The sequence below is a fragment of the Anoplolepis gracilipes genome, chromosome 3 (assembly GCF_047496725.1).
Source record: "Anoplolepis gracilipes chromosome 3, ASM4749672v1, whole genome shotgun sequence".
NCBI classification, from domain to species: domain Eukaryota; kingdom Metazoa; phylum Arthropoda; class Insecta; order Hymenoptera; family Formicidae; genus Anoplolepis; species Anoplolepis gracilipes.
In genome coordinates, this window is record NC_132972.1 from 17,297,840 (window position 1) to 17,321,777 (window position 23,938).

The window sequence follows — 23,938 nt, forward strand, 5'->3', positions numbered from 1 at the left end:
TAGTTATTACTTTAAGAAGAATAAAGATATTGGTATTTATCAGGTGGTCATTTTTTTGTTTTTGAATGTAGTTTTCGAAAAAAATTTTTTACAATAATTTGACATTGTTTTAGTCAATTTTAATCGAAATTATTTTTTTTTCCTTAATGAGACCCCTTCGACTTTTTCTAAAAAATTGATGACATTTTAGACTTAAATACAAAATTTTTGAGCCATGAGCAAAGAGGGGATTCAAATAACTTTGATTTTTTAAGACCATTTTTTGCAATTTTGTTTTTCGAAAATCACATTTTTTAGTTTTTTACATTACTCTGATAAGAAAAAGAATTTACAGAGATAATAAATACTCATTCTAAAATATTAATAATAGAGAAAAAAATTTTAATATTTTTTAAAACTCTTTTTCTTATCAGAGTAATGTAAAAACTAAAAAATGTAATTTTCGAAGAAAAAAATTGCAAAAAATGGTCTTAAAAAATCAAAGTTATTTGAATCCCCTCTTCGCTCATGGCTCAAAAATTTTGTATTTAAGTCTAAAATGTCATTAATTTTTTAGAAAAAATCGAAGGGGTCTCATTAAGGAAAAAAAAATAATTTCGATTAAAATTGACTAAAACAATGTCAAATTATTGTAAAAAATTTTTTTCGAAAACTACATTCAAAAACAAAAAAATGACCACCTGATAAATACCAATATCTTTATTCTTCTTAAAGTAATAACTATTTGAATTTTTTTTTATTAATTTCTTTTTTTAATTTATAACTCGAGTATCGATGGAGATAAAAATCTAAAAAAAATCGTGGAAACTACTTTCAATAAGTGCAAAAATATAAAAAAATGAAGCAAATAAAAAATGTTCGCGGAAAAAAGTGGTCGATTTCGTATGGGATGCCCCATATATTTTATATGTGTATATATATATATATATATATATATATATATACGACCCACTTATGCTACGAAACCTCTTATCCTACAACAAAAAATCCTCTTGTGCTACGACCACGAAAGGGGAATTATACCCCCACTCTCAAATTTTTGTCGTAGGATCAGAGGTTTAAGGGGAAGATTCCGGACCGAAAATGTCGTAGAATAAGAGGTTCGACTGTATATATATAATTTAACATTGTATAATTTGACATTGTTTTAGTATATATATATATATATATATATATATATATATACATATATGTTTATGTAGTCCTGTAATATTTCTATAAGAGATATAGTGAAAAATTATTCTTTTATGTAAGTACATATATTGTCATGCACAATAACGCATAAGAAGTATTTATATTAGTCTTTAACATTACTCTTCTTCTTCATTTTTATTTATAATAAAATTATTATCAAGAATTAAATCTTGCATAAATTAAATTTTTTATAATTATATAAAGACAATATTTATATATAATTATACTCTTTTTTTAATATTATATTCTTATCTTTTTTGTTATAAAAAAATGGACATTTTATATTATTATATCGTCGCCTGAAATGCGAAAATATTGAAAGAAAGTCTGCTCTTAAATTTCCAACGTAATCTTATTGCAAAAATAAAGTACTAGTTGATGAAACTATATGATGAAACGCGGCTATATTCTTAGTTTAGTTTTACCTTAGCTAGTTTAATTCTACCAAGTTCTTGGACGCTGACAATTCAGAAGAGAGAACTTGGCCAAATAACTCTGCGACGTTCATTTTGATAGTTGTGCCGGATGACGTGCCAAATTAGTTCGATACTATTTCGAGAACTGCGACAGAGAAGATATATATTTTTTTATTTTTCTCTTAATATTATATATATAAAACTTAATATTAAATTGGTATGGCATAAGTATTTCTCTATTTAAAGTTCAAATTTGTCGAGAAAGAGTAGCTTAATTTCTTAATAGTAAAATAATTCTATAACTCGAATTTCGTCGAAAGAAAAACCAAATATATCTCCGAGTGCGACCTTGCAGATTTGCCAAAGCGTTTTTTGACAACATGTAACGAAATACAAGATCGATTCTCTCACAATAGCACTTTGACTATTGTGAACAAGCGTTATGCGCTTGATCTGGGCAGATATACAGGCAATGTATTTTTAAATTTGCATGAGAAAGTGAAACACAGAACGAGAGAATGAATTTCATAGTTAAAAATTTCTGTTTTACAACAAGATTGAAAATAAAATTGCATATGACCCGCATATAATAAATTGATTCCATAAGAAAAAAAGTGCAGTCTACTTTGAAATTAAGAAGATAAGAAAATACAAGGATTTATGAACAGGGATTTCGAAGTGTAATAAACAAAATTATGAGATAATGAGATAATTGCAATTTTAACTCTTGAAACGACCATTGCTGAAACATCTCTCTCGCATATATTACTTTATAGCACCTGCATGCATAGAATGTGAAAAGTCAGAATGTATGATACACTAAGTAAGTAGTACTTAAAACATTACACTACTACCGCTATTGTTCGACGATATTGTCTACAAATTTCGAAGAATAGATCGGTAATTTATCTTCCCAAAATAACATTCGCAAGCAGTTATTCACAAAATACCTGTATCAATTCTTTCTAAATTGCATACATGAAGTAGCAATTAAATATATATATATATATATATATATATATATATGTATGTATATATATACGCTTCGTTATTTTTTGTATAGGATATTCCACAAGTAAAGTTAAAAAAAAACATTTTAAAATCTGCAAAGGGGAGGTTAGTGAAAACAATCTCTTTTTGTAAATGTATAAACTTTTAACAAGGTAAATATGCAGTATAACGCTCTTCCCTCCGATTTTTTTATAATTTTAAAAATTGGTGTATTTTAGTGTATAGAATAAATTCTAAGAACGAAATTTGTCGCTCATGTACCGTTTTTTTTAATTTATACTCAAAATTTTAATCCAAAATTCAATCAAAAGTGGGAGAACGTTATACTGCATATTTACTATATATATATATATATAATTTTAGTATATAATCGAAATATACTATGTACTTTCTGCTATAATTTAAGTTTTATAAGTTCTGATTAAAGCAGAGAATATTTGCAACAAATATTTATTTTATTTTAATAAAAATTATCATTTTCCTACTTACATTATAAAACTTTGAGTATAAATAAAAAAAAAACGGTACATGACCGACGAATTTCGTTCTCAAAATTTATTCTACGCATAGTTTATTTCGATTATAGTAAAAGCATAATTATGCGAGTAATATGATATTAATAATATAGTACCTGTTTAATATTTTTTATACGGATTGAAATTTTAAATATAAATAAAAAGAACGGTACATGAGCGACAAATTTCGTTCTCAGAATTTATTCTACGTATTAAATTACACCAATTTTTAAAATTATAAAAAAATCGGAGGAGAGAGCGTTATACTGCATATTTACCTTTAACGAAAATATGCAATGCTTTTTTTATAAATGCTTAATGAGTATTATTTCATTACGTCAAGGGACGTCATATATCAGACGGTTTTATGTAACAGCTAACAGGTCACATATGGAACAAGATATAATGCTATTTGCTCATATAATATTAATCCCGAAGAAACATCCGACACTATTATGATAAATAGTTAATATAAATAAATATTTCTATAATATTTATAAATATTTCTTTTCCTTTTTATAGAATCATGATAGCACGATTTTATTGCAGCTTAAAATGTACAATAAAAACAAGAAACCAATATTTTTACGAAATTTGAAAATTTCCTTTAGGAAAAGTTTGACTACCATTTTATCGAAGGCATCTGACCAATTTGACATATTAAAGGCATTGTTTTTGCGGCGCAATTAAAACAATTTAAAACGATGAACAAAGTTGCGACAAATGTCAATTTGTACTTCTTTGACATTGCTAGATCGACGGGCATGGCGCGGAGATGGGACCGGAACTCGACGAAGAGATGGAAAAGGTCTTCGCGATGGACACCGCAGAAAAATTTGACGTAGTCCGACTCGGCTCGCCGTCAGAATCGACCGGATCCGATCGAGATCGAGATCGCGATCGCGGGCCACCGCCACCGCGATATGGCGATCGCGATTTCAATCGTAAGTTGTATCTCTTTTTATATTTCTCTTCTATTTTCTCTTCTATTTTATTGTCTGAAATCGTCTATCATTGGACGAAAGCGACAAGACCGATCTTTATTTGCACAGAACACCGAAAAAGAAGTTACCCTCATCCGCACATGCCTCTGAAGAGCTTGCATTCCAGATCTATGCGGCGACATTTTTCACCGTAAGTTTTGTCCCTAAAATAAAAATAGGCATTCGACAAGAATATTTTTTCGAGACTTTCAGAATACTTAGAAATACTAAGGTTATCATAGAATTTTTGTGATACTTCTCTAAGTTCTAAGATGTGATTTTATTACATTCTTAGAGTTTAGCGGTCAAAATTCAATTAATGTGACAACATTTTTATTATATTGACACCAAAGAAAATAGAACATCTTATGTTTCTCCAATTGTTTCTAGTGAAGGATCGGCAGTGGAGGGATCCGAGAAAGATCACAGCAATGTCCAAACGAAGAGTAATAATGAGGTCCAGGAAGTCGATGGGACGAATCATAATGGATTACAATTAGCCATTGCAACCGAAGCTGAAGTCGAAGTTGGTGAAGAAACAGCAGAAGAAACTGAAAACATAAACAGTAGCGAAAGCGAGGCTCCAATCTCAGAAAGGGCAGCTTCTGGTTTTAACGACAGCCCGATCGTTGGTAGTCCAAGAGTGCAATTTGAGAAAATTAAGGAAGAAGATGGACCAAGCACACAAATGTCAGAAGTACCGACGAATGCTGCTCCGAGCGGCCTCCACGAAGAAGATCGAAAGTGCCGACGGCATCAAAAACATGAACATAAGTAAGTTAATTCGATATGATAGTTTGTGAAGAGATAGAAAAGAAGGAAAAAAAATAAAGAAAAAAGATCATAATCTTAAATTACTTAGAATCAAATGAGAAGACAGTGTCTTTGGAATCTAATAAAGAATAATAACTTAAAAAACTGATGATATAAAATGTATGCAAGTGGAAATATAATTTCAGTTTATAATATACTATATCTACAGATATATATTACGGACATAAAAAACTGGATTATCCTCGATATTTAAATGAAAATAAAAATCCAATAATCACATTTCAAGTCATAATTGGATTCATATTTGCACTGTATAACTGTATAAACCGCGCAATTATGAACACGAAACGGTCGATCTTTTTTCGTGCCATCCCCGAGCAATGAGCTAGATTCGTGGCGTAATAATTTCGGTACGGAGTGGTACCAAGCAAGTAGTTGGTTAAAGATTCATAGAGCGTACTAAAAAATATATATCAAATATATATCAAAACGTTTAATTTAGATAGGACCAGAAACTCTTTTTTATTGTTTCCACAGATAAGACATCCTCCCGCGTGAGTGAAAACTCTATAATTTACCTGTGACATGAAATAAATTGTAGTTATAGACTACAAGAAGATAAGGAAGTCACATTAGAATCAGAAAGTCGCATTATATGTATAAATGTATGTTACTATCACTATATTACCTCAATAAGATTGGTAAATTTTGTCAATTTTTAATGCATTTCTTCTTTCTCTATTGTGATAAAATATTTCAAATAGCTTTTTGTTTCCTTTATAAAAAACTTTTGTTTCCTTCAAGTGTATTCTTCTACAATACTAGACACATTAATTAACTTCTTGCAGACGTCATCACTACAAGTCACGCAAGTATTCCCTGCAGGAGGACCCACAATGGCGGAAACGATCAGGAGCCGGTCTATCAGACATTTCGAGTTTACTGACTCGACGCGTTAGCGTCCAGCCAGAAGAGGCGAGCACCTTACAAGAACTTGATATTGATGACTTGGAATCGCATCGTAGTGATGATCCGCGCGGTATGCGACGGCATAAAGCTGCCCACTCTATGGTGCAGATTGGCCGACGCAAGGAGGGCGGTATCCCTCTTGATACTTTTAAAAAGATGTACGATCATTCGCCACACGAGGTGTTCGTTCAATTAGATGAATTGCACGGCTTGGGCGAGGAACGTGAATGGCGAGAGACCGCTAGGTGGATAAAGTACGAGGAAGATGTTGAGGAGGGCGCTGACAGATGGGGCAGGCCTCACGTAGCCTCTCTCAGTTTTCACTCGCTGCTGAATCTCCGCCGTTGCCTAGAGACCGGCGTGGTCCTTCTCGATCTGGAAGAAAAGGATTTGCCTGGGCTGGCCTATAGAGTAGTCGAACAGATGGTCGTCGAGGAGCTGATCCTGGCCGAGGACAGACCAGTCGTAATGAGAGCACTATTGCTTAGACATAGGCATGTGCACGAACACGAACGCGGTTTCCGATTCGGCAAAAGGAGTTACTCCAGTTATACTAGTCTTCAGGTAATTCGTTAATTTAGCGTCAATGCTCGCCGTGTACGTTTATCGTGTGCGCGCCAAAGCAATTTCGATTAATCTTGATTAATCACAAGACCCGCTTCGAAATTGCTTGTGTTAGAAAGTAAATAATCGATATAAAAAGTGAGGGAATCGTGATAATTAATTACTTAAATAATTGAATATTTGAATAATTGAATAATTGAAATAATAATTGTATTTATTAATTGTATTTTAGGTTTTAGAGTTGTAAATATAATATAAATTAAATTTGAACAAGACAGTTCCAGCTCAATTTTTGCTATTCCAGATTGATGCAATCCTGGGTTTGCACATTTCTAATTCGAAAACTAATCAAAAACTCAGCAAATAATCGCGGCCATAATGGATGCTGATGTATTTTGCTGCAGTTGCGCGTTGAAATTTAGAAAGAAAAAATAAATTTTGTACGTTTATTTCGCGATTTACGGAAATGTCGAAGACCACCTGCGAGGATGATGTGTTCCGCGATCAGTAGTGAGTAGTCACAGCGGATAGTGACAGAAGATAGGCTTCACTGATAGTGTGCTAATATTATTTCCACAGTCCATCTGGCTGGAGGAAGAAGATGCTGCGCGGGAAGCCGCTGAGAATCATGTAATTCAACATGTAAATCTCTCGTTTCCCGAGAACGTTTTATACAAATTGTCACACAAGTCGTTTTTTTTTATTTTTCTTAAACTCTATAGTATTTTCCGCTTTCTTTTTACACAAATATCTTCCTACTTTTTAAAGTAAATTAGGCATGAGTTTGCCAAATCGATTGTGTACACTTATAGATTCCTTAAAATACTTTTTTACAAACATAATTGTACACGTACACAATCCAAAACAATTTGTTGGATCTTGGATCACTATTTTTTATTAATATTTTCGATTTTAATTTCATTTAATACGTTTTCTGTGTGTTTTATATGCCAATTATCGACAATGTTACAATGCAAAGTTTATATACATCATTATCAATAGTTGTCATTTGCTCTATAGTTAAATCGACATATAAATATCAATATAAAAAACATTGATTAGGATAGTCATTGGCAATGTGTTATAACACTTATATTAGAGATTATATCCATTGTGTCGAAAAATAAACCGAACTTTAATTTTTCTGAAATTAACAGCCTCATGTAATATCTAAAGGGTGAATATTTAAGTATATGTACATATCCCTTCTACATCATCTGTCAAAATTTTATCGAATTTAGACAATTAATTATGTATCATCTAGCATCCATTAATTCACTAGAATTATCACCATATAACTATTTTTTATTATCAAAAATGAAAATAGCGATCCAAGGAACGTTGTACAATGATGTTGCTACCGTGATGAGAATCATTGTGTATGTTTACGCATCATTTTTAATCGGGTTTAATAATATTCGTAGGTCTAAGGCTGACTAATCATAGTCATTTCATTCTTCAGAGAAATAGCTGTGATTAGTCAGTTTTAGAGTTATGAATGTATTAAAACTGATTAAGGGTATCGTGTAAATGTATACATTAAGATCATCATAAAGATGGACTTACATCAATTCAAATAATAAAAGCTAATAGGCTCTCAAATCAGAAATAAATTAATCAATAAAAAAGGCTTTAAGAGCCGAACGCAAAATGTAGAAGCGTAAGTGAAAACAATGTTTAAAGAAAAAGAATTCAAATTTATTCAGACGTTTCCCTCTTTGGACCATCCTCAGTGATACAAAAATAATGAAAATATTCGCAGTGAGAAATAGAATTGCGTGATTACATTAAATATAATGAGTCCCCTAGCGGTTTACACTACACGGTTTAAAATGTAGGGGTACATACACAAATGCACTCCTCAATGCAATGCTATAATGGTGAGATTAAAAATTACAAAGAAACCGAAAGGAGACCCATCACAAACACAAGTATGCGAGACAACGCGCACACAACCGTCTCGCACCGAGTTAAACGCACTAATGAAGATCACAACGTCAGAAACTGTTTATCAGGCATCAGTAATAAAACACGACTCTCATAAGAGAGGGAGAGTAAGGATTAAATAAAGAACAGAAACTTTTAAATTTGAGGCATGGTTTCCACAATAGATATACCTGAAGTAAGAATTCCATATCTTCTTGACGATTCAAACCATTCTTCTGATGCCTAATAAACAACATCTCTGACACAAAGCTTTTTTTCAAATAGAGCTCCAAAATTTCAACATTAACCCAGTCAAATTCATGATTACTCAACCTATGGTTCGTGATAACAGATTTTTGTGTTGTGATTTTATTAATGTGGCTTAAAAGCCACAAAAGAATATAAATATTCTTTAATTTATATTTTTAACAGTCTACTCGTTTAGCCAATATAAAAGGCATCATAATTATTACACAAAATTTTATACTCATATTATTTTGATAATCATTCGGCAAAACGTCTTTAGGAACGCGAATGAACGAGCGTAATTTATTCATACTCTTAATGTGTAAGACATCTTTACATCAAAATCATGGATCATATGTCCGAATTGTTCAGAGAAATTTGGTATGTACGGGATATTAAAATATGAAACGCGATTCGAATTATTAACATTTTTCAAATCATTTTGCGAATAAAATTTTTAGCCGTTTACGAAACGTGTCGAAAATTAACGACAATGGATAGCCATTGTCAGTTAAAATATTAATGACAGATTCAAAATTCTTTTGATGAAATCTTGAATACGATAACAAGAAAACCCTATCAATAAGGCCAAACATCATGCTCTTCTTATGGCAGAGAGGATGATAGGAGTCATAGTTCAAATATCTTCCCAAAAACGTTTATGGAACCAGTCAAATTCCACAAATTCTTTATTTAAAATAAAAGTAACATCCAGAAAATTCAATTTGCCATCGATCCCTTTCTCCATCGTAAATTGTAATCTCTCACGATATGCATTAAACCGATCTAATACTTCCGTTTTCAGCGCGACGTCATCAACATATCTTATATAAAATGGAAGACTAAACGGAAGATCTCCGATCATCCTACTCTCCAAATCATGCATAACCAAATCGGCAATTATCAGGGATAATGGAGAGCCCACGGACGCCTTAAAGGTTTGTTGGTAAAAAGAACCCCGTTAAACGAAAAATAAGTCGAATAAAGCACAAGTCGGACTGTCCTCAAAAACTCTTCACGTGGCATACTACAGTTGTTCTCAATGTAATTCCATCTCATAGCTATGCTGTCAATAGCCATACTTAAGGAGACGTTTGTAAATAGCGAAACCACATCCAATGAAATCAGTTCATAATGGTCGCCAATATGGGTAACAGCAAATTTCTTTACTAACTGGAAACTGTTCTCCACGTAGGTGTCAGCTATCGGAATCGAGCTATAGATGATTTTGTGGAGAAATTTAGTCAGGCCGTGTAACGGGATGTTAACGGAAGAAACAATAATTCGCAGGGAGCAACCAGGCTTGTGAATCTTGGGGAACCTAATATAGACCCTCGGCAGTACTCCGTCCGCAATTTAGCGACTTATATGTCATATCGAAAATACATATAATTCAATTTCTTCCACACTGTGTGAGTAATTCATATAAACTACTAATAATCCTTCTAGTAGAATCTTTTTTTACCATAATATACGTGCTAGTATATCTGAGAAGGACATTCATTTTAGCCAGATATGAGTTCCTATCAAGGGCAACCTTTATCAGCATGCGTAAAAATCACATCTGGATTATCACGCATAAATACTCTGACATTCATCAACCCGTCCATGAGTTCCCTATCAGTCAACGATTTTTCAAAGTTATGGTTAGCCAATTTATTGACAATAATCGAACATCTCTGACGAACCGAGGATCAGCAGGCACTTTAGTAATACTGTGTTAATGCTTTTAATAAATTCCGTAAGAATTCTTTCTTCATTCCTACTCGGTAGGCAAAAATTCCTCTCTTATGAGAGGTCATGTTTTATTATTGACGCCTAATAAACAGTTTCTGACCTTGTGGTCTTCACTTGTGCGTTTGACTCGGTGCGAGACGGTTGTGTGCGTGTTGTCTCGCATACTTGTGTTTGTGATGGGTCTCCTTTTGGCTTCTTTTTAATCTCGCCATTATAGCATTGCATTGAGGAGTGCATTTGAGTATGCACCTCTACATTTTAAACCGTGTGGTGTAAGCCGTTAGGGGACTCATTATATCTAATGTAAACACGCAATTGTAAGAGATCGCACTACGAATTTATTTATTATTTTTGTATCACTGAGGATGGTCCGAAGAGGGACCGACGTTTGAATAAATTTAAATTATTTTTCTTTAAATATTGTTTTTATTTATGCTTCTACAATTTACGTTCGGCTTTTAAAGCCTCTTTTATTGATTAATGTATTTAAATTCATCTACGTCTTAGTACAATATGCCTAATATTGTATTGATGCAGAGAGAATATATTTCGAAATAATATATTGATTTTTGATAGAATAAACAATAATATTTTTTATTCAACAAGTTCGGTTTCTTTTTCAACACACTACGTATATACAAAATTCATTTTAATCATATAATTTTGCAACAACTTTTGTATGATTAAAATTGATAAAAAATTCACTTATATCGATTCAAATTTTTTACTTTTTTTAATTATTTTGATAAATAAATGCCACAGTTTTATTTTATGATTTAAACGAGCCAATAAGAGATTGCAGCTCATTCTTATAGCTTGCAGTTTTTCTATTGTTGCGTCACCGTGAGTGTCTTTTTGTTACTGATGCTAAAACCTGAATTTTAGTAATTTTTATGTAGTACCGTCCTCGTCGATAACTTCTAATGCTTATATATATATATATATATATATATATATATATATATATATATATATATATATATATGTATAATCATGTATTCCGCTTTTCTTTATTAGACTTATAAAACCTTATATGTAATTCATTTACATTCTTTTTTTTTTAATTTTCTGTATTGAAGCTATATTAAAATCACGAAGATATGATGCATTTCTTCGGCATCGAATAGTTCGTATGAACTTGTTTCAAAATTTATTGTCTGTATCGCAATCTCGGAGATAAATTTCTCAAAAAATTGAACCGTATCTTCGTGTACGTATTACTTTACTTTTGTGTATTAATTTATACTCACGTGTACTCTATATGACGATAAGAGGTTGCTCAGTTTTTAGTTTTATCAGTATTTCTAACATGTCCCCTAGCGTGTTTGCTTACTATGAGATATTTTGTTTACTTCCTCATAAAATACAAAATAAAGAAAGCAATCATGTTCTTTTTGTTATAGTATATTTTTATTTTTTCATTTTAAACTATTAAAAAGCTCGATCTCAACTATTCCTTTTTGTGGAGAATTTATCGTTATATTACTTTTAAGTATTTTATTTTTCATAAAATTATTACAATATCATGAAATTAGATGGAAAAATATTCTATTGTCTTAGGAAAATTCTAATTAATTATAATTCAGTGAACCGAGTTGCATTCCTATAAAAAAATTAATATTCTTCGATTTATTAATACAAAATGATTGAGAGTGAGAGAGAGAGAGAGGGGTGGGGAAAGGGGAGAGAGAGAGGGGGGAGAGAGGGGTGGGGAAGAGAGAGGGGAGAGAGGGAAAGGGTAGGGATAGGGAGGAGTGGGAGAGGGAGAAGGAGGGGGAGGGAGAGGGGGAGAGAGAGAGAGAGAGAGAGAGAGAGAGAGAGAGAGAGAGAGAGAGAGAGAGAGAGAGAGGTGGGGGGAGAAAGAAAGAGAGATTTATAAAAGATAACATTTTCAAAAATTATCTTTATTGTATATATGTTTTGTGGAATGGAATTGTAAGTGATTTGTACTTTGAATCATAAGGAATGCTTCTAATTGTGAAATATATCACTTTTAATTACTTTTCCACTTTTATTACTTTTCTATTTTTTACATTTAATTTGAAATTAAAAAGTTCATTGAAGGATTTGAAGAAATTATGATATAAATACATTATTATTCTTAATATTTTTATCAAGTAAAAAGAAAGGATAACTTTTCCATATAAAAAAATATCGAAAACTGCTTAAAACTGGTATAAAAATAGGTCTTTTTTATTGACGATTAAAATCATCCTTTAAGTAATTTAAATCTTTTTTCAAAATATATATATACATATAATTTTAAATATAATATATAAAATATTTTTTAATGTCATTTTTTGTAAAAATTCTATTTTTATAAAGAATTTATTAATTGGAGTAAGATATACTAGATACCTTTTCTTTATATATTTTCGATCTCTCTCTCTCTCTCTCTTTCTTTTAGACGAATTTCACATATTTTTGTAAAAAGTAAATTTACGAATATTTATAATTTCTATAATTTAGATATTTAGTTTGTTAGTAATTAACAGATTTTTGGTATTTAATTAATATATATGTTTTAATTTCTGTTAAAAAAAACTATTATTTTGAGTCGAGAGACATTTTAATATTAGTGCAACCTTGCAACAGCATTGCAGCAATATTTTGAAATGTATGGCATATTCCATTGTTATATTCCATTGAAATATCTACGTAATATTTCTATAAAGTATGATTTTAGAAACATCCTTTATTATGTGTAGTACATTTTAGTTCTACATACATGTAGATACATACATGTATAATCTTTATTAAACTTATAAAAGTTATAGAGAGAAAATTTCCAAGTAAAATTTTTTTCACAATTTCGGCGTTCTAATGATAATTCTATTTGCATCCTAGGGTTCTATCGAAAATTATTAATGTTCAAAACTGTAAAAAACAAAAACGTTTTGACAACTTTTAGTTATATGCTTTCAGGATATTTCTAAATCCCGAATAAAATATTTTTCGCAATTTCGGCGTTCTGATGACAATTTCATTTGCACTCCGAGGAGTTCTATCAAAAGTTATTAAAGAAGTTGTAAAATAAAAAAAAAAGTTCTAGCCATTTTCGTAAGATAAGATGCAAACTTCTAGACTAAAAATTTTTTTAAAAATATTTAGCAGCTAGAACTGTTGTTAAAATGTATCAAGAACTGTAAAACTCTTTAAGAACTATAAGATATGATGGTTACTATTTTTCGCATGTTGCAGTGCTACCGGAAGTTCACATTTCATATTTTCAAAATTTTTTTTAGGTATTTTTTAGGTATTTTGCTAAAACTATTTTTAAAATCTATCAGAAACTGTAGAACTATCTGGGATGCAAACAGAACTCTTGATTTTTGAAAATACAGATGTCAACTTCATAGAGGCGACTTTTTTGTCGAATGTCGTGCTAGTGGCATAAGTTAAAATTGTTTTAAAAAATATTGATAAGGCAAAACAACTTTCGGAAATAATTCAAATGTATAGAATTTGAGTAGAACTATCGTCAGTAGTACTGAAAATTGTTAACACAATACTTTTCTGTCGAACGACATGCTATGACTATTCAAAACTACAATTATTAAAAAAAACTATGGACAAAATTGTTAATTATTTGAATTTTATCTTCAAATGATACATAATTATGGAATTGGTATAGAACTAACGGAAATTCTTGACAAATTGTAATTTTCGATGTTTTGTTGTACTTTAGAAGAAGATGTGTCGTACTGGAACGTAAAGTTAGCATATTTTTTATTTTTTTTTAGTATTATAATAAAAATGCGGAACTTTTTCTAATGTTTATTAAGAATTCAAACTATAGAAAGTACTACTGGAACAGTAATTTAAAAATTAATAAAACATCGTGCCAACTTCAGATATTTTTAAATGCGGACATTTGACGTTACCGCAATCTTACATCAATGGTACAGTAATATTTAACAGATTTATTATAATATTGTATATGTATAATATTGTATACAATACTCTTTTCAATGAAATTATTCTGCAATATATTTGCAATCTTTCTATATTGTAATGATAATTTTTGCACAGAAAGCAATTTTTTTTTCTTTTAATTATTCATCATATTCCGAAACAATAACTGACGATTAAAATCTATTGTAAGTTATTAAAGATCAATCTTGACAATATATGTCAACATCAAAGTCATTGGATATGAATCAGTTAAAATGAATATACTTTTTGATAAATAAAAAACCCAGCTAGTAAAAGTTATTTTGACGTCAAAAAAACTACTTTTGGCGTCTTTTTGACGTCAAAATAACTATTTTTGTTACCTGGGAAGTGATATATTAACCAGAAAGAATCGCTCATACGTTTAAAGTATAAGTCACTTAAGATTCTACCGCGCAAACATATTTCAAAATAATCGATGAAGATGATTGATGAAGTATTATTTTTTATAGATATTTATCAAATTTTATATTAGTTAACAGAGAATATAACTTTCACTTACCGCTTTGTTTAGTCTTCTTTTTGACACCCAACTATTTAATGATACAAGTATTATTCTAGTTTCAAGATATTGAAACATTCGATATAAAATTCTCTCACAAAAAATCTATCTAGTCTTTCTTTGACAAAATCAAAAAGTTTTTGTTGTTAGATCCTCTAAAAAGCTTTGAAATACCCGACAGAATCTGCACGACGCGAAACCGAAGATTATATCATCGAATTTGGCACTCGACAGTAATCACACCGCAATCGATATAAAGGAAGAGCTAACATACATGAGTAGTAACGAAGACCTAAAGAAGAGTCACAATGACTACATTCTGAAAAGGATCCCAGCTGGTGCCGAGGCGACGGTTGTCCTCGTCGGTGCCGTCGACTTTCTGGACCAGCCGACAATAGCCTTTGTGCGATTGGCCGAGGGCGTGCTAATGCCGTCCATTACGGAAGTTACAATACCAGTCAGATTTATGTTTACTTTGCTGGGGCCAAGAAATACGGACCTAGACTACCACGAGATCGGTCGGTCCATATCCACGCTAATGGCGAACACGTCATTTCATAAGGTTGCTTATAAAGCGAACGAAAGACGAGAATTATTATCAGCCATCAACGAGTTTTTGGATGATTCGATTGTATTGCCGCCCGGTGACTGGGAGAGACAAGCTTTGTTGCCATTCAATGAGCTCAAAGCGAAAAGCGAGGCTATTAGAAAAAGGAAGGCAAAAGCGCTCGAGGAGAAGAACAAACAAAATGAGGCAACTGTAAAGAAAGGTAATTTCTTTAAAGTTTTAAAATTCGATAACGATGTTTTGATAGGAGAGTATTTGTTTTTAATTCTTTTTTATATTCTTTTTTACGTTCTTATGTAAAACTAATCATGTTTGTAATGTATAGCTTTTCTAGTTGCCGAAGAAGAAAAGAAGTTATCGGAAGATGATCCACTGCGGCGTACCAAACGACCATTCGGTGGCCTCATCAATGACATCAAGCGTCGCTATCCTTTTTACCTGTCCGACTTTACAGACGGGCTGAACTCTTCCTGTCTCGCAGCAGCCATCTTCATGTATTTTGCCGCATTGTGCACTGCTATTACTTTTGGCGGTCTAATGAGCGATAAGACGCAGAATGTGATCGGCATTTCTGAAACTTTGGTTTCCGGTTCGTGGACAGGCGTGGTGATGGCTTTGTTTTCAACTCAACCGCTGGTGATTATTGGCACGACTGGTCCCCTGTTACTTTTTGATGAGAGCTTGTACAACTTTTGCCTAGCGAACGACCTTGAATTCCTTACCGTGCGGGTATATGTTGGCGCCTGGATGGGTATTATCGCTGTAGCAGTTGCCTGCGTTGAAGGTTCGGTCCTTGTACGACTCTTTACACGTTTCACTGAAGAAATCTTCACCGGATTGATCTCCATTCTCTACATCGTTGAAACATTCATCAAGCTTTACAATTACTTCGAGCGTAATCCACTCCTCCATGAGTACAGCTTTGGACCAGACGCATATAACACAAACTATCCGCTCTATGTCGTTGGAATGCGGATAACTAATTCGCCATGGAATGAGACTGAAGAGAATCTGCACTTGAAGAATGCCCGCGAATTGATACCGAGTCATGATACCGCTGGATTGTCGATCAATCAACCCAACACGGCTCTGATGTGTACTATCCTTTGCCTCGGTACCTTTTTAGGTGCCTATTACTTAAGGATCTTCCGCAACAGTCATTACTTAGGTCGTAGCGCCCGACGAGCCTTCGGAGACTTCGGTGTACCTATCAGCATCATTGTCTTCGTCCTAATCGACTATTTGGCTATGGTAAAGACAGAGAAGTTACTAGTCCCTGAAGGTCTCACTCCGACCGTACCTGGTAGAAGTTGGTTTGTTTCACCAGCTGGTTTTGAAAAACCTATTCCACTTTGGATGGCTCTTGCTTGCGCGGTACCAGCTTTACTGGTCTATATCCTAGTATTTATGGAGACTCAAATATCGGAGTAAGTAACTATAATTCGCGTGAGTCTTCAGCTATCAGCCATGCTTATTTTTAACTAATCAATCACATCATATTTGGTTTGCAGATTAATCATCGATAAGAAGGAACGCAAATTACGTAAAAGCAACGGCTATCACATGGATATTGTAGTAGTTTGCTTGATGAATGTGGGATGCGGTCTAATGGGTGCGCCTTGGTGCTGTGCCGCGTCGGTACGTTCTCTTACTCATGTATCCGCCGTAACTGTGATGTCACGCACCCATGCACCCGGTGACAAACCGCACATCGTCGAAGTGAAGGAACAGCGGGTGAGCGCCCTTCTGGTTGCGATACTGATAGGTGTGAGCGTGTTGATGGCACCGTTATTACGTCGGGTACCGATGTCCGTCCTGCTGGGTGTATTTCTTTACATGGGCATCTCATCAACAAACGGTGTGCAACTGTTTGATCGCGTCAAGTTGTTTTTCATGCCGGTTAAGCATCACGGCACAGCAAACTATGTACGGCGCGTACAAACTTACAAGATGCACGTCTTCACCCTCATACAGATTTTGTGCCTGGTCGTGCTGTGGATCGTCAAAAGTACAAGGGCCGCTCTGGCTCTACCCTTCTTTCTTATCCTGATGATGCCGTTGCGTGCTCAGATGAGCCACTTTTTTACCGCAGCGGAACTGCGTGCCCTTGACAGTAAAGGATCCGAGCACGAAGTCGAAGATGAGCTCGACTTTTACGAGGAGGCTCCGTTACCTGGTTAGACTGTGCCTTAATCGATGCGTCTCTCTCTCTCTTTCTCTCTCTCTCTCTCTCTCTCTCTCTCTCTCTCTCTCTCTCTCTCTCTCTCTCTCTCTCTTTCATATATTCTTTCTCTAAATTTGTCTTTTCCATAGAGATATAAAAGTAAAGTACGCGAGTCCTAGTGCGTAAGTGGATGCAATAGAGCAGTGCTCGGAGTTAGTTGCCCTTTTTGGGCCAATTTCCGAGGCGCCACCTCCTATTCCCCCACTAGCGCTTGAGGCTCGACGGCCGAGCCGCCGAACGCTATACTTCAGGTGTGTAACTATAAGAAATATATTGAGGTCCGTATGTTACGCCACAAATCATTAAAATTTTTCTTGCTAAATAATTTTTATTTTTATAAATTATAAATAATAAATAAAAGTATATTAACAAATAATAAATATAATAATAACAAATAATATAATAATATATAATAAAAAAAATATAATAAATAAAATAAATTATTAATAAAGATATTAAAAATTCTATTATTAATATGCATGCGAATATGTATATGTATATGTGTACGTATATATATATAATAGCTTTACATAACATTAATAATATTTTTAATATTTTTAATATTTTTACTTATAATTTATTATTATATATTTTTTATTGTATATATTATTTATTATTATATTTATTATTTATTAACATAATTTTATTTATAATTATTTATAAAAATAAAAATTATTTAGCAAAAAAAACTAACGATTTGTGTGCGTAACATACGGATCCCAACACATTTCTTATAGGGACGCGCCTGAAGCGATTCGGCAGCCGTCGAGCCTCGAGCGCTAGTGGGGGAATAGGAGGCGTCGCCTCGGAAATCGGCCCGAAAAGGGCAACTAACTCCGAGCACTGCAATAGAGGAATAGAAAGAGAACACTATATAAGAGCTCCCTTATATTCTTATCTAATCACGCGTTCACTACGATTGTGCGAAGAGGGGGAGTTTGCGTGATTAGACAAAACACAAGAGGTCTATATGCAGCATTTTCTTTCTCTGTCGCATTTTTGCAAACTTTATTCTTATATCTTTATGGTTTTTTCATAAAACTTTGCTAGTATACATCCTGTTTCATATATCAGGGTCTTCTAAAGTGTCTAGTGCCAGTCAAAGAATATAGAGTTCTATTTTCATCAGATTGAGATTTATAATGTTCTAATGTTGGGTTTACTGATAGGAAGTTGAAAAACGATATCTAATATATTTATATAAATGAGTGTCGAGAGAATCGACAACTATCAGATATTGTCAGATTTTATTTGGATTTTCGTTGGTTGAACACAATTTGTCTGCAGATTTTTTGTTTCTATTCTACTTTCTTCGTTCATGGAAATGTTTCCGCAGATTTTTAGTTTTTCATATATCTTTAATTATGCGCGAAACTAATATTCTATAGTCTTTTAATGAATTCTTGTTCGTGCACATAATATCGCGACTCTTCAATTTTTTATCAAACCCTCATTTTACAGTTTCAATTTCAAAGAATATTTTATGCTATAATTTTCTAAATTTTCAGATACACAAATATACATATTCAATTACATTCTTTATAGTTGCTTCGACTTCGTCTATATTTATGCAATTACTTTTTATATCGTAAAGTGTAAATATAGTTTTATTATATTATAATATAAAGCAATCAAATTATTTGCGCATATACTTAATGAATGGTGGGACGTTTGCGCTCTTGAAATTAAACGGAAAGCCTTTGAGTGCCTCAAGTTTGATCGTTTGACGATATAATGCTCAGGAAAAGTTAATGTATCGGCACGTAGAAATAGTGCCAAATTAAAGTACGCACGTTATGGAAATAACACTTTGGCTAGATGATGTTAGAGTCCCTATAATAAAATCTAGCTATCGAACAAAAGATCTCTTTCCATTGACCCATAAGCCCTCAAAATGGCATATATGTGCGTATATGCGTGAATGTATGTGCGTCTTGCTCATAGAGCTTATACTAACGGACCGGTCCTAGCACATTGAAATAAGATCGATAGAGAGAATAGAAAACATTGAATGATAAACAATAGCAGATCTACACTGTAAACGTTCTCCTATATAAACTGTCTTTTCTCTACTATCCAAAATGAGAAGTTTACAATAAGAGAAATAAAATGTATCCTTTCTGTCGGTCCTTCTTTAGTAGACTCTCTGACGTCAGTATATATATATATATATAGGCAAAGCCTCTCCATTATAGTATAAGCTCTATCACCGACGAAATATTATTAAAAACCGTCAGCCCTGAATAAATTTTTGTGACTACCAAGTGGCCTCAATGGGCTCAGAGGTAACAGAAAATTGATGATATTACCAGCCGTTTTGACTTAAAATTAATTATATGAGTTATTTAAATCATGCGAATATTTTAACTCATCTAACTACTATTTTATTATAAAAAATGTATAGATCTTCTATGTAGGTGTCTCAAAAATAACAAAAATAGGCATTTATTTATATTATTATATTTAATCACTGTTTTATTATTAATAGCACAAAGATTTTCTTATCTACGGCAAAATCTTTGCATTTCGGTAATTTTTTCCCGTTACACTAAACCCCATAAAACTATCGGTGTTTTAGGGTCGGCAGGAGATATTGTGAAAATTGTCGGCTGGAAGTTTGTTTTTTGCATATTCCGATCAAAATATGCATAGAAAAACAATATAATTATGATTTTCGTCGTCAATAGCATCGACTTTTTAGTGCTAAAGAGCGATTTTTTTCGATAAAGGATGAAAAAAGAAAAATGATAATTCGGTAGACAATGGTGTAATTAGTTACCGTTCAAAGTACATGATCACGAATTCGATTCTTATTCATAATAAATTTTTAAGAGCCACTTTGCAAAATCGAATTCTTTAACACCAATTCTAGATTAATAAAAGATATATAAAAAAAATTTATAAAAAGATATTTTTTTGAGGAATATGCAGAAAACGAATGGCCGTTTTACACTGTTAAAAGTGTAGAATGTAAATCAGCACGTGTGCAATTTATTATAAATTTTTAAAAACCAAATCAAAATCCGGTTTTTTAACATCAATTCTGACAAAATATAAGTAATACGTTCAAAGTTCACGGAAAAGTATAAATTTTTGAAGCGTAGTTTGCTGACAATTATCATTATTTATACCTAAGATAGCAATGTAGCTAACAATAGCTTACATTGGTAACATATCATATGACAAGGAGAAACAATAATGCCATCTTGTCTTGCGATGCAATGGTATTTGTGTGTGCAGGGATTATGTATATTAATACCTGAGGGACGTATATTAATACATGAGAGTTCATTTCTCAATGTTGGTCGCTACGACATCGAAGTTTGCCTATTGACTCTTAATAAAGACTATGTTTATATGTCACTCTTAGCCCCGATTGCATCAACATTATTTTGGCTTTAAGCGAGACTTAAATATAGGTCTGTCCTTATTTATTTAGAAAGTAAGATAAAGATAGATACATGTTTAAGTGCCACGTAAATCCAAAATAATATTGGTGCAATCGGGCCTTAATCGAGCCTTAATCCTTATTTTAATAATATCCGTAATTCTAAAACTAATCAATCACAATTATTCCTTTAAGGATGACTGTGATTGGCTAGTCTTAGAACTAGGATATTATTGAACTCGATTAAGAGTGATATGTAAATGTAATCACAATCTCGTCGGTGGCTTTATGTATTATAGAGACTCTAGGTGGTGTGTGATCGCCGAAAGATAATCATAAATCTTACAAATATATTTCCTTCCTCTTTCTTTCATAGATGTTTCTTTGATTATTAAGAATTTTACATATCAAACAATACCTCATTATATTTACAATTCTCTTAATATCTCAGACTCTTAGATTTCGCGCAATACATAAAATTTTCCAAGGTTTCCTCTTATATTTCTTTTTCACAATTGCTTAAATGTACGTCCTTCACTTATCGAATCTAGAATTGAAAACTTTCAATTCTATTAATTCTCTATTAATTCTTTTAATTCTCTTTTATAAACGACGATTCTATCGATCTCTAATTCCAAATTTAATTCTATAATTCAATTCGAATTATGAATTCAATGAATTCATATTAATAAATCTTATTGTTAGTATTTTTATAATCCGATTTTAATTTTTTTCTTTTTCTAAACTTTACCATATTTGTACATTCTTAAAATCTTCGATTTTGATTTCTGATTTACCTACATTTCATATGTGCGTTATATCTTTTAAATTCACAAGTACTTATACATATATATGTCTGCATATATTAGTATGTATGTATGCGCGTACACGAATAATTATGCACTGTATACATGCATATATACATGCAAATTCGTATATCTGACTTGCATAGGTACATTACATTTTGCGATACTTAAAAAGGTGATTTCTTACATATTATATATATTTTTATATCTATAGACACGCATTTACACGTTTAGATTTTCAATTCCATAAATCTTTGCGCGGAATAAATTTTACGGATTTTTAATAAATATACCAGTCTTACATGCACACACAAGTCAGCTAAAATTGTAGTATTTTATTCTACAATATTTGATTTAATTTTTAACGTCTTGCGCTTGAATCCTATCAAATATATGAATAAATTCATAAAATATATATTTATTAGTTAAATACTCTATGATTACAATCCTTTTATGTTTGAAATTCAAAACAAATGTGTGCGTGCTTCCAATAAGATTAAGCAATCAATAATGTTGTAATTGATCAGTTCGGAGCTTATAATAAGGAATAAGGCTGGTGAGAGAAATAGAAGCTATATAGTTAGTAGTTTAATTGAATAAACTATTTTCAATTAAAAAATATAGTTATATATATATACATATGCAGAATGTCCTAGTACAGGTGGCAATCTCTTATGAATATTAGTAAAAATAATCTCATAAATGCCTATAAAATTTTTTTTATTATTTTTACCGAGATATTTAAAATTAAAATTTAAGAATCATTTTTCTTAAATAACTTTTATATCACTCTTAAATCTTAATAATGTATAAGAACCTTTTATATTAATTAAAGATCTTTAAAATAGCATAATAGGTTTCTAGATACCACCTTAGAGAGGAACAAACTACCTATAAGCCTTTCAACCTACAAAACTTTTAAACTGTTGACATTTTTTATTTTTAAATCTGTTTTTAGATTCTCCACATCTTTCTCTAAGAAAAAAATACTCTTGTTTCACTTCATTAAAACAAATAATTTTTGAGAAAAACACATTTTAAAATGATAAACTAAACTTTTATTTAGATAATAATAATAATTATTTTATGTAAAAATTGCATTAATTTGTACTAAAGCTTATCATATTAAAACTTATTGAAGCAAAATAGAGTTAGTCAAAATTATAAAATACTTGATGACTTCCTCTCAACACATTCCTGTGCTTTAAATTGTAAAATAATTATAATTGCTATTTTAAAGATCTTTAATTAATATAAAAAAGTTTTTATACATTATTCAGCAGTGATATAAAAATTATTTGAAAAAAATGACTCAAATTTTAACTTTAAATACATATCTGGCTAAAAATGCGTTATGGAAAAATAAGACTCAAGAATTTTAACTTTAAACAAATATCTCGATAAAAATGCATTATAGAAAAAAATTTATAATGATATTTTTAACAAAAACACATGTCCACGAGAGAGAAATTGCTCACCTTTATCAACACACTTTGTGTGTGCGTGAGAGAGAGAGAGAGAGAGAGAGAGAGAGAGAGAGAGAGAGAGGAGAAAGAGAGAGAGAGAGAGAGAGAGAGAGAGAGAGAGAGAGAGAGAGAGAGAGAGAGAGAGAGAGAGAGAGAGAGAGAGAGAGAGAGAGAGAGAGAGAGAGAGAGAGAGAGAGAGAGAGAGATGACATATTGTATTTTCATTCTCTTTAAAATATGTTATTAATCTCTATGACGCTTATATCATGGGATACATTGATTGTTAATTAATAGTAGGGTAGAGAGAAGGAGAAAATGGAAACTCTGATACTCTCTTAATCATTGTGATAGCAAGTAGAATTGCTCGAAAACCAAGACGATATCTAGACAAGCACTTTAATGTTGATAACAAAACAAGTTTGTAATGCAGATTGTAATTAGACGTTTAATCGATTATCGTAAAGATTGATGCACACGTACAAACGCATATACATCTGCATGAGTTACTATATGGTATATAATAAGAAGGCGAATTATTGCGGAACGAAAGAACAATTGTAAATAATTAATGTACAGTATTAAGAAAGGAAGAAAGAAAAGAAGTAATAATTAGCAATAGGCTTTCAATAGCTGATTTAGCTCTTGAATTTTAGCGACTGAAAGAATAAAATATATTTTAATTGCACTCTATGCTG

General features: G+C 32.0%; 1 protein-coding gene across 20 annotated transcripts in view; it reads left to right on the forward strand.

Moving 5' to 3' along the window:
- Positions 1-21,977, forward strand: part of Ae2 (anion exchange protein Ae2) — a 56,895-nt gene extending 34,918 nt beyond the window's left edge. For 15 of the 20 annotated variants that reach the window (XM_072888081.1, XM_072888080.1, XM_072888093.1 and 12 more), the window contains 8 exons: positions 3,891-4,080; positions 4,162-4,270; positions 4,510-4,893; positions 5,742-6,426; positions 7,006-7,068; positions 14,973-15,561; positions 15,685-16,786; positions 16,871-21,977. In XM_072888081.1, the coding sequence (XP_072744182.1) occupies positions 3,891-4,080; positions 4,162-4,270; positions 4,510-4,893; positions 5,742-6,426; positions 7,006-7,068; positions 14,973-15,561; positions 15,685-16,786; positions 16,871-17,540 (3,792 nt within the window). In that variant the 3' untranslated portion in view covers positions 17,541-21,977. The remainder of the gene's footprint in view (positions 1-3,890; positions 4,081-4,161; positions 4,271-4,509; positions 4,894-5,741; positions 6,427-7,005; positions 7,069-14,972; positions 15,562-15,684; positions 16,787-16,870) is intronic. The other 5 variants (XM_072888076.1, XM_072888077.1, XM_072888078.1 and 2 more) reach the window with 5 other exon arrangements.
- The last annotated feature ends 1,961 nt before the right edge of the window (positions 21,978-23,938 follow it).